Source organism: Tasmannia lanceolata, unplaced genomic scaffold (assembly GCF_043159265.1).
Source record: "Tasmannia lanceolata isolate RefF3 unplaced genomic scaffold, GAP_Taslan_0.1 ptg000015l, whole genome shotgun sequence".
Lineage (NCBI taxonomy): Eukaryota > Viridiplantae > Streptophyta > Magnoliopsida > Canellales > Winteraceae > Tasmannia > Tasmannia lanceolata.
The window spans coordinates 2929440-2947596 of record NW_027518692.1 but is presented as its reverse complement, the minus strand read 5'-3'; the positions used below and the strand labels follow the sequence as shown (position 1 = coordinate 2947596).

At 40.5% G+C, this 18157-nt stretch overlaps 1 protein-coding gene across 1 annotated transcript in view; it reads right to left on the bottom strand.

Moving 5' to 3' along the window:
- LOC143845802 (P-loop containing nucleoside triphosphate hydrolases superfamily protein) overlaps positions 1-14769 on the bottom strand; it is a 34690-nt gene extending 19921 nt beyond the window's left edge. Inside the window, exon 1 of the mRNA XM_077354211.1 lies at positions 13921-14769. Coding sequence (XP_077210326.1) covers positions 13921-14449 — 529 coding nt within the window. The 5' untranslated portion in view covers positions 14450-14769. The remainder of the gene's footprint in view (positions 1-13920) is intronic.
- Positions 14770-18157: the final 3388 nt, after the last annotated feature.

Sequence of the window (18157 nt, the reverse complement as noted above, 5' to 3'; positions counted from 1 at the left end):
ATCCAACCAAGCTCCATTGATCTAAATACATATTCCCACATTATAATCTGATTTAGATCAGGTTATAAAGTGAACAAAGAGTTGTACATAAGATCCTTTACGCAACAAAAGGAATCCATCGAGTCACCATGAGGTTTCGCGTCGATTAGATCACCGGCGAATTTTCGAGTAGATCAGGCGGACAAGTTCTTTTTTACATAAAGATATTTATATTTATGTTTATTAAATCACAATAAAAATCAATTAGTCCCTAGAAATCCTAGGTTAGAGCAAAATTTTTGTTCTACACGGTTTATTCTTCAGCAACGTGTAGCGATTTTAATCGGGGTTTTACAACCAATCCAACAACTACACCCACTTCAGACACTAGAGATGTAGTGTAGCGATTCTGCTCGGGGTTTATTCCTCACTGTAGGTTTATACTCGTGGCTTTAGACGAATTGTGCAAACTTCTCCAGATATATCACCTCCACCCGACCAACCCAACTCCCAGCCAGACAGATCGACATCTAGTACTCAGGTAATTGATGTTTCCATCCTCCTCCATTTCTGTTGACTCTCCAGTAGCTTCTCGTACACGTTCCTGTATTGTTGCTCTTCTGATATCTAATTCTGTTTCCTATGATCGAATTTCAACCGTTTGTCTTACCTTTTTTGTCTACATTACCTTTGTTTCTTTGGCGAGGTATGTTGCAGATGCACTTGCTCATCTAGGTTGGCATGCTGCCATGGATGCTGAGACAGATGCTCTCCACTCTAATCGCACTTGGGAGTTGGTTTCGTTGCCCCTGGTGCTCAGACAGTTGGTTGTCATCTAAGTTATAAATTCCATTTCGTTCGCCATTTCGTTCGCCATTTCGTTTTGGCCATCGGAATGGAACGTTTTGGTGTTTCGTCTGTTTCGTTCGGCGTTTCGTTCGAAACTTTTCATTCTGCTACGACAATCGAATTTTTTTTATTGTCAAACCAACACTTTTTTTCGTTAGATAAGCAGAGATCGAAAACAACCGAATTGTTTTAATAGTTTAAAATATGAAAAAATCCAAAAAAAATTGTTAAAAATATAAGAAATAGTTAAATAAGTTGTATTTGTAAAAGATCCAACATTTACTTAAAAGAAAATCACTATCCACTTAAATGCCTGGGTTGACCCATGTCTGACAAGATGAAAACTTTTAGAGACCAAATTCTGAGATTTTTTTACCGGACTTTTGGGATTTAATAATGTTTTGACATGATAGAATTTATACTCAACTCAACTTAACTCAACTCAACTAAGCCTTTTTCCCAAACTAGTTGGGGTCGGCTAATGAATCCTTTAGAAAATTTTCAAGAAGGTGAAAGAATCTACCCGGCTCAAGGTGACTAAGTCTAATCCTGACACTAGTTGGGTTCGTCTACATGGATCATTTTCTTCCATTGTCTCCTAACAACGGTCATGTTCTCTGTTATGTTCCTAGCCATCAAGTCTTTCCTCACTGTTTCTACCCAAGTTGTTTTCGGTCTGCCCCTACCTCTTTTTACTCCATCAACTTGGCACGAGTCACTTCTTCTCAGTGGAGCATCCAAAGGCCTACGTTGGATATGCCCAAACCATCTTAAGCAGTGATCTCTCATCTTCTCCTCAATTGGTGCCACCCCCACCTTTTTACGGATGTCTTCATTACTAATTCTATCTACCCTTGTGTGGCCGCACATCCATCTAAGCATTCACATCTCTGCTACACTCATTTTATGCACATGCTGCTTCTTGGTGACCCAACATTCTAAGCCGTACAGCATGGAGCTGTCTTATAAAACTTTCCCTTCAACTTGGTAGGTATTTTACGGTCGCACAAAACCCCTGAAGCATGCTTCCACTTCAACCAACCTGCTCTTATTCTGTGGTTAACATCCTCTTCCATCTCTCCTTCCTTATGTAAGATTGAACCAGGAAAGCGAAAGATATCCCTCTTAGGTACCTCCTGTCCTGTCATATTTACTACATCGTCCCCACGCTACTACATCCTCCCCACGCCTCCTTACACTACTAAAGTTGCACTCCATATACTCTGTCTTAGTCCTACTCAGTCTAAAACCGTTGGATTCCAAAGTAGTTCTCTATAACTCTAACTTAGCATTAACTCCTGCTTTGGTTTCGTCAATTAATACTATGTCATTATCAAATAACATACACCACGACACCTCATCCTAGATACCCTCCGTAACTTCATCCATAACTAGCGTAAAAAGATACGGGCTTAGAGCTGATCCTTGGTGCAATCCTATTTTAATTGGAAACTCACTAGACGTGCCATCCGTAGTTCTGACACTAGTTACTGCTCAATCATATATATCCATAATCATATCAATATATTTAGTAGGCACTTTTTCCTTTCAACGACCCACCACATAACCCTCCTAGGAACCCAAACACGTTTTTTCCAAATCAATGAAAACCATATGAAGGTCCTTTTTATTTTCTCTAAATCTCTCCATTAACCGCATTAATCAAGAAGATAGCTTCCATAGTCGACCGTCCAGGAATGAAGCCAAACTGATTATCTGACACCTTAGTCTCTTTTCTTAGTCTATGCTCAATTACACTCTCAAAGCTTTATGGTGTGACTCATTAGCTTAATTCCCCGGTAATTGGTGTGACTCTAAATATCTCCTTTATTCTTATAAATAGGTACTAATGTACTCTTCCTCCACTCATCAAGCATCTTCTTAGTCTTCAAAATATTGTTAAATAATCTAGTTAACTAAACCAAACCCACATCACCCAAGCATCTCCAAGTCTCAATAGGAATACCGTCAGACACCATTCCTAGTTTCATATTTTTCATAGCTACTCTTGCCTCTGGTGTTCGGATTCTACGAACAAACCTCCGGTCTGTATCATCAAAAGCATTATCAAGTTCTACCAAATTTGCTACGGGTTCTCCATTAAACAACTTATCGAAGTAACTTCTCCACCTCTCTTTAACCTCGTTTTCTTTTATTAAGAATCTTTGATACTCGTCTTTGATGCATTTTATATGATTCAAGCTCTTCCTTTCTCTCATCTTAGAAAGCTTATAAATATCTTTTTCACCTTTTTCGTCCCTAACATGTGGTACAAATCCTCATAGGCCTTGCCTTTAGCTTCCCTTACTGCCTTCTTAGCTTCTTTTCTAGCCAATTTATACTTCTCAATGCAAACATTTATAACACTCCCTTTTAGACCTAATCGCCTTTTGGACCTCCTCATTCCACCACCACGTATCTTTAAATGGTGGTCCACTTCCTCTAGATTCTCCAAGTACCTCTCTAGCCACTTTTCTGATATAACTAAATATCTTTTTCACCCTTTTCGTCCCTAACATGTGGTACAAATCCTCATAGGCCTTGCCTTTAGCTTCCCTTACTGCCTTCTTAGCTTCTTTTCTAGCCAATTTATACTTCTCAATGCAAACATTTATAACACTCCCTTTTAGACCTAATCGCCTTTTGGACCTCCTCATTCCACCACCACGTATCTTTAGACAGTGGTCCACTTCCTCTAGATTCTCCAAGAACCTCTCTAGCCACTTTTCTGATATAACTAAATATCTTTTTCACCCTTTTCGTCCCTAACATGTGGTACAAATCCTCATAGGCCTTGCCTTAGCTTCCCTTATTGCCTTCTTAGCTTCTTTTCTAGCCAATTTATACTTCTCAATGCAAACATTTATAACACTCCCTTTTAGACCTAATCGCCTTTTGGACCTCCTCATTCCACCACCACGTATCTTTAGACGGTGGTCCACTTCCTCTAGATTCTCCAAGTACCTCTCTAGCCACTTTTCTGATATAACTAGACATCTCATTGCACATAATATTATTCCTTTCGTTCCGACTCTAAGATCCTTCTTTAAGCAGTCTTAAACATATTTAGTTTTTCCCCTTTGAGATCCCACCACCTAGTCCTCGAATGGGTAACATCTCTATCTTTTCTCTTCCAATCTCTTCCAATGTTTAATGCATATATCCAACACCACCAGCTTATGTTGTGTGACTAAACATTCCCCGGGTATGACTTTACAATCTTTACACCCAGCTCTGTCCTCTCTCATAGTGAGGATAAAATATATCTGGCTACAGTTGGTGCCACTGCTAAAGGTTATCAAGTGTGAATCTTTTTTCTTAAAAAAAGTATTTGTTAACATCAAATCATATGCCACTGCAAACTCCAAAATATCTTCTCCTGGCTCATCCTATTGCCAAAACCCAGTCCTCCATGAACCATCTCAAAACCTCCACTAGTTCTTCCCACATGCCCGTTTAAATCTCCTCTTATAAATAACTTCTTTCCATGTGGTATTCCTTGGACTACTTCATCCATATCCTCCCAAAATTGCCTCTTAACAGAGTCATTTAATCCTATTTGAGAGGCATAAGCACTAATAACATTAATTCTCTTCACCTAATATTAATTTAATTAGAATAATTCTATCCCTTCCTTTTAACATCACGACCTCATTTCTTAGGCACTTACCTATTATAATCCCTATACCATTTTTATTCCTCTCATTCCCGTATACCATAACTTGAAACCCATATTTTCTATTTCCCTAGATTTTTCTCTTACCCATTTAGTCTCATGGAGGCAAGCTATATTAACTCTTCTTCTACTCATCGTATCAATTAATTCCCTCATCATTTGGAAGTTCGAATTTATGAATTTTTCAAATTGGAAAAAAAAACCCCATCGTTTGGAAGTTAAGATACTGACCCAGCCCGATTTTTTCAATTTTGTACTAGAATTGGTTTGCTTTTAGAATTGGGTCTCGAAACTACTTTTAATGAATCCAAATGGGGTATGTTCCCTTATTTACATGTAAATCTTAAGTAAATGCACAATAAAAATAATAAAGACATTTAATATGTTTCGTCTGGAATTTCAGATTCCAGCTGAATTTTGTCCGAAATGGATGAAACCGAAGGAAATCCGAAATGAAACGGAAATCCCCAAAAATTTATTCAAAAAATAAATAAAGTCTGAAATCCCCTAAATGAGAGGGAATCAAGCTCTCTTATAGGCTTCCTCAATTATAAGCAAGGAGAAGAATACCCCTACCAATTGACAAAATGACTAAAAGGACAAAGCAATGTAAATTGCCTAAACTATCGATCGGCTGATAAGCAGGTTGGAGAAATCATCCGAAACCACCTCGGTAGGGGTAAGGGACAAATTATTCCACTCGCCTACAGTAGGCTTTGCTTTGGGATAAGCCATCGGGCGTTCTCCTCAGTCTTTAGACGATACTGGCCTTTTGGCTTTGGACTCCCCTTTATTACTTAGAATAGATGTGAGGAGTTAGAAATCAAACCATACTACCAAAGTTATTTTATATATATTTTCATTAAAGTTTGAACCTTGGGGAGTGGGCCACCTTAACTTTTAGTGCTAGATAATATATATCTCCTTATCGAGGAGCGGGAAGTTGTAAGGTCTTGGACTTGGAATTAAAGGGCATCGCCAGTACAGGACTTTGAAGAGAAGTGAGAAGCCCAAAGGAATACTCGGTTTTTTAGGAGATTCTTCCTCTTGCTCTAAGTAATCAAACCATCATCCAAGAATGGATAATCAAGACAACACGGGTGGTTCTTCCTCTGATTCAGGTGGGTAGAGCAGACGGTTATTTACAGAGATTATAATTTTAGAAAATATCCTCACAAGAATGAAATCGATGACTTACGATGAGGAGAGGGCCTTCACTATTGACCCGACCCACAAAGAAATGACCGGAGAGTTTCTCCAGAAGCAGTGGAAAAATTTTAAGCAAGACGCCCAGGACTGCCCCTTCACTTTGTACAACCTCTGTGGGACAGGCGAGGTTAAAGATACCCACTCGCCGTTATTTAAAACCCTTTCTTCAAACTACTTTTAGCTGAAGAAAGGGACGAGAGGAGAATAAATTGGGAGGCTAATAAGGTGGTAGGCATCCACCTAGTGGAAGAAAGGATCACTGAAAGAAAAAACCATGGTCGCCTGGATCGGATTCCGGAGGAACTCCTCATCGAAATGCCGGATTTCCAAATTCAGCACATCTTGGCGGACTTGGAGAAGTACTCGAGATAGGTGAGACGTTTAAAGATGATAAGCTGGTGTCGTTTTTCTATACACAGGGAGGCCTCTATAGCCTTTAGGACATTGTTAGAAGTTTAGGTTTTGGGGGACTGAAATGTAAATGCGGAGGTTTGGAGGAAGTTTTAGTAGTGTTCATGTTCATAGCATAGGATAGCCTTTGTTCTAGATGCTTTTAATGGCCTAGGAATATAATCCTGACCAGTCTTAATTGATTCTATGTAATGCAAGTCGGGACCTCTGGTCCCTAATGTATCTTTCATAGTATCAATGAAATTGTCAACTTTCAAAAAAAAAAAATTGCGTAAACTACCCTCAAACTACTAATGACACCTAAATGGATGACAAAAGACAGAGTTAAGCTATCCTACATGCTTAACAATAATGAATAAAGTGGAAAACTATGCTAAAGGGCGTGAAAGGGCCAATGTAGAGATTTCAAGGGATGCTCCTGCATTAGTAAGCTCATTTACATGCAGTGAGTCATTTTATAAGCTCTCCACGTACTCCCATTGAGCAGCAGTTACCCAAATTGTTAGATACTTGAAGAGAGGGCTCTTGATAAAGGCTTATTCTTTAAGAGACATAACCACATGAACCTTGAAGTGTTCACTAATGCAGACTGAGCTAGATCTCTTACAGATAGAAGATCGACTACGGGATATTGTACCGTTGTTGGAGGAAACTTGGTGTCATGGCGAAGCAAGAAGCATGATGTGGTGGTTAGATCTAGTGCAAAGGCTGAGTATCAAGCTATGGCACATACCTATGGGGAGTTGACCTCGTTGAGGTCATTTATGTCTGAAATTGGTCCCCCTTCTTCATCTCCAGCCTTACTACATTGTGATAATAAATATGTTGTTCAGATCACCTCAAACCTTGTTTTCCATGAGAGGACTAAGCACATTGAGGTAGATTGCCATTTTATTCGTCAGAAGATACAAAAGGGGGGGATATGTACAGTTTTTACTAGATTAGGATACTTGGTAGGTGATGTGTTTACCAAACCTCTTGGAAAGGTAAAATTGATTGACATTTGTAACAAGCTAGGGTTGTATGAGAGGACTAAACACATTGAGGTGGATTGCCATTTTATTCGTTAGAAGATACAAAAGGGGGGGAGGATATGTATGGTTTTTACTAGATTAGGATACTTGGTAGGTGATGTGTTTACCAAACCTCTTGGAAAGGTAAAATTGATTGACATTTGTAACAAGCTAGGGTTGTATGATAAACACACTCCAACTTGAGGGGGAGTGTTGAAGAAGTGGTGTAATTAGTATACCCTACTGAGGGGTATTCTCCTCTTTTCTCTTGTATGTAATCCCAGTGCGCACGCAAACATATATACATCATATAATGTGAGAAGTTTGATTATTAGGCTCTCTCTCTCTCTCTCTCTCTCTCTCTCTCTCTCTCTCTCTCTCTCTCTCTCTCGTCACATTGTTCTTTCTTCTTCTTCCATGGAGGAGTGATTACATCGTACAGGATGGATAAGTCAAGCAGCTCCAGAGCTCCATGCTTAAAGTAAATCAAGCACTCGTTCTATAAACTAAGGCAGGGGTTGGATCCAAGCTATGTAAAGTTCTCGTCACGTATGGATCTTAATTCATAGCATGCATCACTAAAAAACAATCTCTAGAAAGTAATTAAACAACTACTTTGGTTACCAAGTAAATCCCTGTTCCTAAAGTTTATCCACCAACTATTGTCTTTCTCCCTTCATTTTGAGACTGTTGTCACACAAATTAATCACCAGATGTTTAGAAGCTGAGCAAGCATTAGAGATGTGCTACCTCAGTACACTTCAACCATGAAAACCCCATTTTCCAAATGCCACGATCGTAGCTTTTCTATATGTTGGACCACGACGAATGACAGGCAACCTATTCACAAGAACAATCAAGATGTGCTCGGTCTGATTGAAGCTTTTCATTGGGAGACTTAACTGAACAACATACAGCTCCTCTTGCCAAATAATTAATCATAAAAATGAGAGAATTTTACAGAGGTAAAGGAGCAACAAAAGCTGGTGTAGGACCTCCACAATGTAGATGATACGATGAGGAAGTTCTAGAGTAAATTGACTAATTCGTGGACACGTTGAAATATGAGAGAACCAATTGTTCTTATTCTGATTAGTCTCATAATCAAGAAACTAGGAAGTAAATGGGATGGGCTATAACGAGCACTCAACATACTATATAAGGCCCGCCTCCCAAAGCCCTATGAACCAGCTTTTCTTTCATGGGAGAAAAATCTTTCCTTTCATTTTTAGCTTTTGTTGATATCTAATTAATCTCAAGAAGAAAGAGATGTCTCACAGCATAGAAACTGATGCAAGAACCTCATTTCCCAAAACCCTAGGTCTAGTTTTAGTAACTGTTAGAGACAACTTGCCTTTTGTTTCACTGCTGTTCTTATTCTGATTAATCTTTTTTTTGAAAAGTGACTAAGCTGTATTAATAATTCATCGAAGGTTACATGAAAAGGAACCAGGAGTCCCCCATGGGGTATATCGTATGATGGCCTAGGATATAATTCCAGGGTCCTAAAAGATAAAGTTTACAACATTATTCCCCTTTACAAAGCTATTTCCCCTTAAATACCCCATTACATTATCCTTTCCAAGACACTAAAGTAAGGAAAAAATCCTGCGACCTCCACGAAGGTCAAGTTAAAACACCCATGTTAGATCTCAGAGTCTTTACGATCTTCATTGAGGATCTTGATAGCAACTCCTCCGTAAATTAATAGCCTCCCTCCACCTTGCTCGATCTTCCTCGAAGATCTTGAAGAAAACCTGAAACTGGGTTAAAGCGAAAACCCTCAATACATTCCATCGACAACCCTTGTGTCGAGAAGAAGCCAAAGACTATGGGCAATCCTAACTCAGAAAAAACTATACGAAAGAAAAAACTATACGAAACTAAACCACGAACATAATAAAATTGTCTCCTTGGGGTTTTTCCTTTTTTTTCCCCCACATCCCTCCTCTATTTCAAAGAAGATTTTTTTTGTCTCTTCAATATATTCCCCGTACCCTATTCCCAGGCGGTCCCCCATTTTTGACATTTTTTCAGACTCGTCAGAGTAGGCCTTCTCTTCTTCTTCAGACACTTCCTTCTCATCCTCTTCTGAGGTCTCCTCATCCGATTCCAAAACTACCTTCTCTTCTTCCTCTAAAGCTTCCTTCTCACCTTCTACTGAAGCCTGTTCAGCCCTCTCAATGCAGGATTTAATTTTCCCACTGAGTTTCTCTTCCATCGAGTCTCTTGTCATTTTAGATTCCTCATCGGGGAAAATTATTTCCTTCTCCTTCTCCTTTTTCCTGCCGAAGCGGCCTCCAAACGATCCTTTCTTTCTTTCCGTTCCGTTCCTCTTCCAATTGTTGTTGAAAGAATGGTAACTTTGATTGTGGTATGCAAACTTCTTTGACAGAATGTCTGTCGAAAGAATCCTTCCTCATTGTCCTTTGCTTTATTCTTGTATATTTTCCATTAAACTTTCATGAATTCCCTTGCAATCTCACTTTTCGATGGAGAGTCTTCACAAGGTCTCTTCTTTTCCTCCCATCCACTTTGGGGTGTTGGGACATCTTCTCTTACAGCATTCCCTTTACCTCTTACATCCACTCTTTCCTCTTCTTCTTAGGACGACGAATCACCTGGTTTCTCATAACATTCTAACATTTTTAAGATATTTGAGACGAGCTGTTTCTTTTTTTGTTCATTTCTATTTGAATGATATCCTTCCCCTTTCTTCTTAAGGGGAACGGAACCACCTTTTGTAGCCTCTCTGAGAGGGTAATTGTAATGAAGACCCTCGATCTTATCGAGGCGATTTAAAAGAGAGACATTTCCAACACGGAAACTTTTCCAATCGTTTACACCTTTACGAGCCAAGTGTCGCTTCTCAGATGTTTTCATGTTCAGTTTACGAAAATTCTTTTTGTAGCCAAAATTTAAATTTTTCAAGGCTACACCCGGTCTGAAGTCCTTTCTCCCCCTATGTCCTGATTTTGGAGTAGGACCTTTAGGAGTAGAAGACTTTTCCTGTCGGCAATTTAGTCCCCCTCGGTTTAGGTTCTCTTGTAAGAGGATGCCAGGTGTTGGGGCATTAAATGTGCCTTGCTTGTCAGCCTCGAAGTTCATGATCCTTGGCCTTAGAGTTCTGGCTAAGGAAGTCTCAGCGACCGACTGATTAGGTGGGAATTTGAATTTGAATTTGAAATTCAATGGCTCCTTCTGGCCCTCCTGTACTTGCCTTGACTTACCTTTTTTGTCCTCCTTCTCCACCATGCTCTCCTCCGGCACCGGAGGGAAAAAACAAGTGATATTTTTTTTCGATCTGGCTTGCTATTGGGGATGAAACTTCCTCATTTTTCGATGCATGCATACATCTAACTTGGACTAAGTAAATTTTCTTGTCCACTTTTAACTTAATAAATGGTGTTATTGACTTCCAGTATTGAGTTAAGACTTTTACTGAGGCGAAAGCCACACAATAGTCATGATTCCCTGATAGTTAGATTTGAAGCACTTGTCCAAAAAGCTTTCCCAAAGCTTCGATTGTTGATAATGACCATGCATGAAGCGGAATGTCATAAAATCTTAAACATACCGTTTTTGCCCCAGAATGTATGGCCGGGTTCCAGGAATGAAGGGAGGACATATAATGACCCAAAGCATCCCCCCCTTTTCAGAGGATCCGTAATGCTTGTTGTTCTGAGTCAAACCTGAATAAAACCTCCAAGCTATTAATTACAAGGGGCTTTGATAGTAATGGTATATTCCAATCTTTAATAGCCCACTGCGCCATATCTCCTCAAGTCCCATGGGAGATTTTTCATACACCCCACCAAATATTTTTTCAGTTCCTTTTTACGATCTTCCACCTCTTTTCCTGCTATTAAGATTTCATGGTATCTCGCCAAAGCTCCCAAATCAGAGGGGGATGACGCTTCTCTCTTTTCTTGCCTTGTACTGACCCCGTCTTCTTCCACTAGCCCTTGGTCTCTAGTATTTGCAGCTACATTTATTTCAAGTGCCAAAGTTGTAGTATCTGCAGGTTGTGCAACTCCAATTCTCGGATTGTTTCGAGGTCGATGGTAGTCCCAGTTCCTCCGCCCATCTTCCTGAGTGTCTTCTGCGACTAGAGAGATTTCCTCTGACTTCTAATGTCCTCAGCTCTATTCCCGAAGATTGTATCATATCTCGAGGGCTTCTCGGCAAAGATCGGGGTGATGATAAACTCCGGCCATTTCCTAGCAGCACCAAGTTTTTCTGACAACAGTCTCTATCGATCTCCGACCATTGTAGAGCTTCAAGCACTGTGTAGTCAGCCTCTATTATGTCTTGGTATAAATCCTTGAGGCTTTCTATCCTGTAGCCACAGCTGCAAGTTCCGTTGGCTATGTTCCTTCCCAAATAAAGAATGTCCGGGGAGCTTTCCGGACGCTTGCCAAAGTACTTCCGAATTCCCATCTCCCCTTTCCTCTGATTAATCAATCTAAAGAAATGACGAAATCGGCAATCAAAAGAGATGGGTTTCTCCTGAGCCCGAGTTTGTCAAGTTAAATTTTGATGGTTCTTGCTTAGGCAACCCGGGCCCGTCTGGCATTGGGGGCGTCCTTAGAGATGAGTTGGGGCGGTTAGGTGGGCCTTTTCAAGCCCCATTTGTATAGCATATTCAAACGAAGCGAAAGTGTGTGCTGTTCTTCAAGGAGTGAAATTCCTTCAAAATATTGGTCTTGACAAGTTGGTCATTGAAGGGGATTCTCTAAATGTGATAAGATGGCTTAAGGGTTGGCACTCGGCTCCTTGGAGAATTGGTTCTCTCCTAGATGAGATTCAAGGTAGGCTAGGTGATGCTCGTATATCATTCATCCATGTTCGTCGCTCGGCTAATGATGTGGAGGATAGGTTGGCTAGAGAGGGTGTTCCGAGGAGGGAAGTGGAGCTCTTTGATTTCCTTCCCCCGTGATTGTCTTCTTTTTCTAATCATTGTTCTTCTTCTCTCTCATTGAATATCCCTCTTTTCTCTTGTATAGACCGCCTTGGTCTTTTTCTTTAAATGAATTTTTTTACCATTCGATATATATATATATATAGAGAGAGAGAGAGAGAGACGAAAGTTATATATATATAGAGAGAGAGAGAGAGAGAGGAAAGTGTTCCTAAGCTATAGCTTAGATAAGCTTATCTAAGCTATAGCTCAAAAACACATGTGGTCCCACATTTTTTTGGGATCCAAAGAATTCATTTGGAAGGCCCTTCCATGGATAGGGTGTGTACCAAAAATCAGCCCTATAGGATCATCCTAACCCTGCCATCTGTTGAGGGCAAAAATGGGCAAAAACATGGACACACAGTGTCTGTCCATTTTCCACTCCACCTTTGATTGGGTTAGGATGATCCTATAGGGCTGTTTTTTGGTGCACACCCTATCCATGGAAGGGCCTTCCAAATGAATGCTTTGGATCCCCCAAAAAATGTGGGGCCTAGTTTAGATAAGCTTAGATAAGCTATAGCTTAGGAAAACTTTCCTCTCTCTCTCTCTCTCTCTCTCTCTCTCTCTCTATATATATATATATATATATATATAGAGAGAGAGAGAGAGAGAGACAGAGAGGAAATGAAGTATGTGCAGCTACACATATAAGCTATCTGTGCATGGCTGCACAAACCATAGTGGGGGCCATATTTTTTGGGGGATACAAAGCATTCATTTGGAAGGCCCTTCCATGGATAGGGTGTGTACAGAAACAGTGTCTGTCCATTTTTCCCTCCAACTTTGATTGGGTTAGGATGATCCTATAGGGCTGATTTTTGGTACACACCCTATCCATGGAAGGGCCTTCCAAATGAATGCTTTGGATCCCCCAAAAATGTGTCCCCCGCTATGGTTTGTGCAGCCATGCACAGATAGCTTATCTGTGCAACTGCACATACTTCAGTTGCACATGCTTTGGATCCCCCAAAAATGTGTCCCCCGCTATATATATATATATATATATATATATATATATATATATATATATATATATATATATATAGAGAGAGAGAGAGAGAGAGATGGATTTCCTAGGAATCCTACTACCCATACAGAAACCCACCTCCATAAAATCCATAGCACCCAACATTTCTACTCTGTGAGAAAAATTGCCTTATATCATTGCTGTTACACCCAGACAAAAAACCCATTTCCTAAAACAAGGCTACCATGCTTACAGCCAGTTTTGTGCGTGCAATCTAATTGGATTTCAGATGCAATTTATTTTTAAACTTGCAATCTGTATGTTATTCTGATTAACTAAATGGAAATGATACCCCCCCCCCCCCCTCCTTAATGTTTTTCTTTGCCTTTAAAAGTTAACGTTAAAGGGGGTTTTTTTATCCGCGGGGGGGGGGGGGGGGGGGAGATATCATTCCCCTAACTAAAGTCAAGAGATTGAGCAAGGAGATGTGTTCAGACACCACATAGTCCTACCACCCATGATCAACCTCATTTCCCCAAATCCTACCAACCAGCATTCCACTGTGAAAAAGGACTTGTCTTCTAACATTTATACCATTGCTGTTCCATGAAATCAAAACCCCATTTCCCAAAACCCTAGCTACCATGATATCAATACATTATTTCATCTTTGCTGATATTCTTGTCAATCAACCTCAAAACATAAAGAAACAGAGCAAGCAAAACAGATATCCAAGAAGGCATAAGCTCGTCAAACTAAACATCAAGAAACTACAATCAAAATCAAAAGAGAAGGACGAGGAAAAATCCAAGCAACCAAGCACAGGAGAAGAATATAGGGACCAACAAACCAGGTTTCTTAGAGGTGAGTGCGAGCTTCTTGCGCCTGACAAGAGAATTAAGCAAAGAAGATTTGCCAACATTGGACCGTCCAACTAGCGCGAACTCTGGCAGCCCATCCGACGGGCAGTCCGCCCACCTTTTGCTGCTCTTCACAAACTCAGCCTGTGATATCTGAGCGTCTCTCGCGTATTTACTCAGGACTATGTTGGAATCCTTCAATACCCTTGTGCTCAACGGAGAGTTTTCGGAAGAAATGTCGACTTCCGGTGGAATGAAGAGCTTTTCCACCTGAATTTCTATCTGGGTTTCTTCTGAAAGGGGAATTCCAAACTGGGTCGTTTCTAAAACTGATGAATTGCGTGGAATTTCAATCTGGCTTTTTTGTGAAATGGAGGAATGGATGGTGTGTGTGATGGTGACATTAGGTTTGGCTATGCAGCGTAGAGTAGAGAAGATGGGCAATATTCTTTGGGGGAAAATAGCGTATAGAGAGCGTGGGGAGATGCAGAAGCGAGGCAGATGGTGAAGAAGCATCATATCACGGAAATGGCAGTGGCTGGTGTGGGGAAGGGATGAAGGATATGCTTAGTTCATCATTGCTCCATGTTAATACTAGCTTTGTGTGTTTTGCTGTCACCGTGTTTGTACTTTTGCAGACGCATTGCAGGGATAGTGAAGACAGAAGCAACAATAGGTTTGGTTTGCCTAGGTTTGGTTTCTTCTTGTGCCGACTCTCTTTACCCTACGAAATATTCAGCCTGGAAACAGGCGCTGTGAGCCATTTCCCACGGCTAGGGTTCAACCAAAGTTTGGCTCGGGTAGGGGTTGGGGTTTGGTGTTACGAACCTGATTCAGTTTACAACGGATTGATCTTCTTAGAGGGAATATCAGCCTCTTGACCTATTTTGAGGGAAGGGTCATCATTCTTTATGCACAAAACACTCTTTCTCAAACAAGTTTCTCATTTTCCCAAGGAAAGTTTCATGCAATTTATTTATAGAAAGTACCTAATCTAGATAACCCTTATCTCTAGGACTCCTACATAAACTAAACAATTGGAGAGCAAATCTAAAAATAATAAATACCTCAAATAATTTATTTCAACCACGTGGGGCCCAGATAAGTGGGGTTGGGAAAATCCAACTCCAACCCAATTTAATTTCGGGTTTGGTAAGGGCTGGGAAAATCCAACCCAATTTAGTTTTATGTTGGGTTAGGGTTGAGGGATTGCTATCTTGGGTTGGGCTAGGGTTTGCCTCAACCCAACCCAACCCAAGTTGCACCCTGATGCAGGTGGAAGCGTGAAATGATGGTCAAAAGAGTGGTGACAAGCCCTAGCTTTCAATCGGAGAAGATTGCAAAAGGAGACACTACAATTGAGTGTAACTAATGAAGAAACAAGCACAAGTAGTCACAGAATTCTTTTTATTCAATGCAATTTCAAACAACAGATGTAATTGGATGAGGAGACATCCAAACTAAGAAGAAATTGATTGATTTCTTGCAAGGTACAAGGAAGAACACATGAACAAGATGATTAGCTTGAAATCTTAAGCTCAATTCAATCTTGTCGGAGAGGAATACAATCAGTTGAACTCTCTTTCAAGCAGCTCCTTTTCACACTTTCAGATCCACTTTTTATTCTCGTATTCTAAGAACTAAACTAAAAATAAAACAGAGAAATGGCTATTTATATTCTAGGTTTACAACAGAGACTTAAAGTGGATAAGGAAATGACATTGCTGCCCTTAAATGGAGAGGAGAATGACGTTGCTACCCTTGCTTCCAAAACACAAGCAGCTTAGTGACGCCCTCAGATCAGCTTAGTGACGCATTCGAATCCGCTCGGACCGTCGGATTGTTTTGGGGTGCTCAAGTTGCCGATGCACCTCCTCTCGCATCTCATCTACCTTGTTATCTTCGAAAAATGCCCCTGCATCACTCTCCCCTTCTTGGCTTGAACTCGACCTCGAGTTCTCCCTATCTTCATCATAGAATGGAAATATATGGCGCACATTAAAAAGATTATCAATCTTCCCATCTTCCGAAAGTAGTACTCGATAAGCATTGTCACCGATCTTGGTAAGAATCTCGGAAGCGAATTTCTTACTTTGTAGCTTGTTATATTGATCGGTAGGGAACCTCTCCGGTGGTACATACACCCAAACCTTGTCTCCAACCTCTAAAGAGACATCTTTGCGCTTCAAATCAACCTTTGCTTTGTATTTGGTGTTGTGCTTAAGCAAGTTGGCCTTCACTTGGGAGTCAATTTGCTGCAAACTTTCCCAAATTTCTTCCACTTTTTTAGAGGCTTTTCCAGCTGAAATAGGTACTGAAAGCAAGTCCAAGGGACCTTTAGGATTCTTTCCCAAAACAATTTGGAAGGGAGTAAAACCGGTACTACGATTGATGGAGCCATTGAACTCAAATTCAATCTTTGGTAACACCAAATCCCAATTGTCGAAACTCTTCACCGTGGTCCTCAACATGTTCCCAAGAGATCGATTAATCACCTCCGTTTGACCATCACTTTAAGGATGATACGGACTAGACAATTTCAAGGTGGTACCAAGCTGTTTCCATAAACACTGCCAAAAGTGACTTATGAACTTCGAGTCATGATCCGACACTATGGAATGTGGAAGACCATGATAACGAATTACTTCTTTGAAAAACAAGTCGGCAACTCTTGTGGCATCAAGAGTCTTCTTGCATGGAATAAAGTGAGCCATCTTTGAAAAGAGATCAACAACTACATAAATGCTATCCCATCCCCTAGGTATCTTGGGTAGTCCCAACACAAAATCCATAAAAATATCCTCCCAAGGGGCTGTTGGAATAGGTAGAGGCTGATATAATCCGGCATTTGAAGTGTGACCCTTGCTACTTTGACACTTCCAACACCGTTTCACAAACCGGTCAACATCTTTGTCCAGAGCCGGCCAATAAAAACATTCCTTCAAGGCGGCTCATGTCTTGTCCTTGCCAAAGTGTCCCGCTTCATGAGTTTCTTTCTACACTTTCAACCTCAATGAAGTATCTGGCAAGCACAATGCATTTCCTTTGAAAAGATAACCATCTAGTAACACAAAGTCCGGTTTTCCCCCATTTTCAACTTCCTCAGGAAGCTTGCTAAAGTGTGGATTATACTTCAATTCTTCTTTCAACATTTCAAAGCTAAGATGTTGAACTTGCAAAACATTTAAGAAAGTGTACCTCCGTCTTAAGGCATCGGCGACCTTATTTTGAAACCCGGCTTTATGCTTGAGCGTGAAAGTGAACTCTTGGAGATAGTTCACACATTTTGCATGCCTTTGAGACAAATTTTGTTGCATATTAAGGTACTTCAAGGCTTCAAGGTCGAAAAATAGAATAAACTCCCTTTTCACCAAATAATGCCGTCAATGGTGCAATGTCGTCACGATGGCATACAATTCTAAATCATAGGTGCTGTAATTTTTCTTAGCACCATCCACTTTCTCACTAAAATATCCCACGGGACGTTTCTCTTGACTTAGAACCGCACCAATTCCAACCTTGCTTGCATCACACTCCAATTCAAACAAAAGATCAAAGTTTGGTAAGGCAAGTACCGGAGCCGTTGTCAAGGCTCTTTTGATGACTTCAAAACTTTCTTGGGCTGCCTTGGACCCATTTAAAGTCCCCCTTCTTTATACAATCAGTTAGCGGTGCCATAAGAGTACTAAACTCTCTAACAAACCGGCGGTAGAAGCTCGCTAGCCCATGAAATGCTCTAACTTCCCGTATAGTTTTTGGAGTCAGCCATTCCACGATTGCTTGCACTTTAGGCATGTCCGGTTTCAGCCCCTCATTTGAAACTTCATATCCCAAGAAGATCAATCCGGCTAGTGCAAAAGTTGCACTTCTTCAAGTTGGCATAAAGATGTTGATCCTTTAGTGTGTTGAAAACTTATCGAAGGTGTGATAAATGGTTGTCCATGTCGCTGTTGTAGATAGGTATATCATCAAAATAAACGACCACAAAACAACCAATAAAAGGCCTTAGAAGTTCATTCATGATCCGCATAAAAGTACTAGTGTGGGACCCGATCCCGCGAGAGGGGCGTGAACCGTCTCCCTCTATTGTTCTCTCGTACCCACGCGAATGGTGTGTGTTTTTTTATTTTTAATATAAGTCATCTTTTCTGTGAACTTGGGATCACTAAAGCAATCCGAATTTCACACAAAAGAGAATAATCAGAGTCGCCACCTAGGTAAGAGACA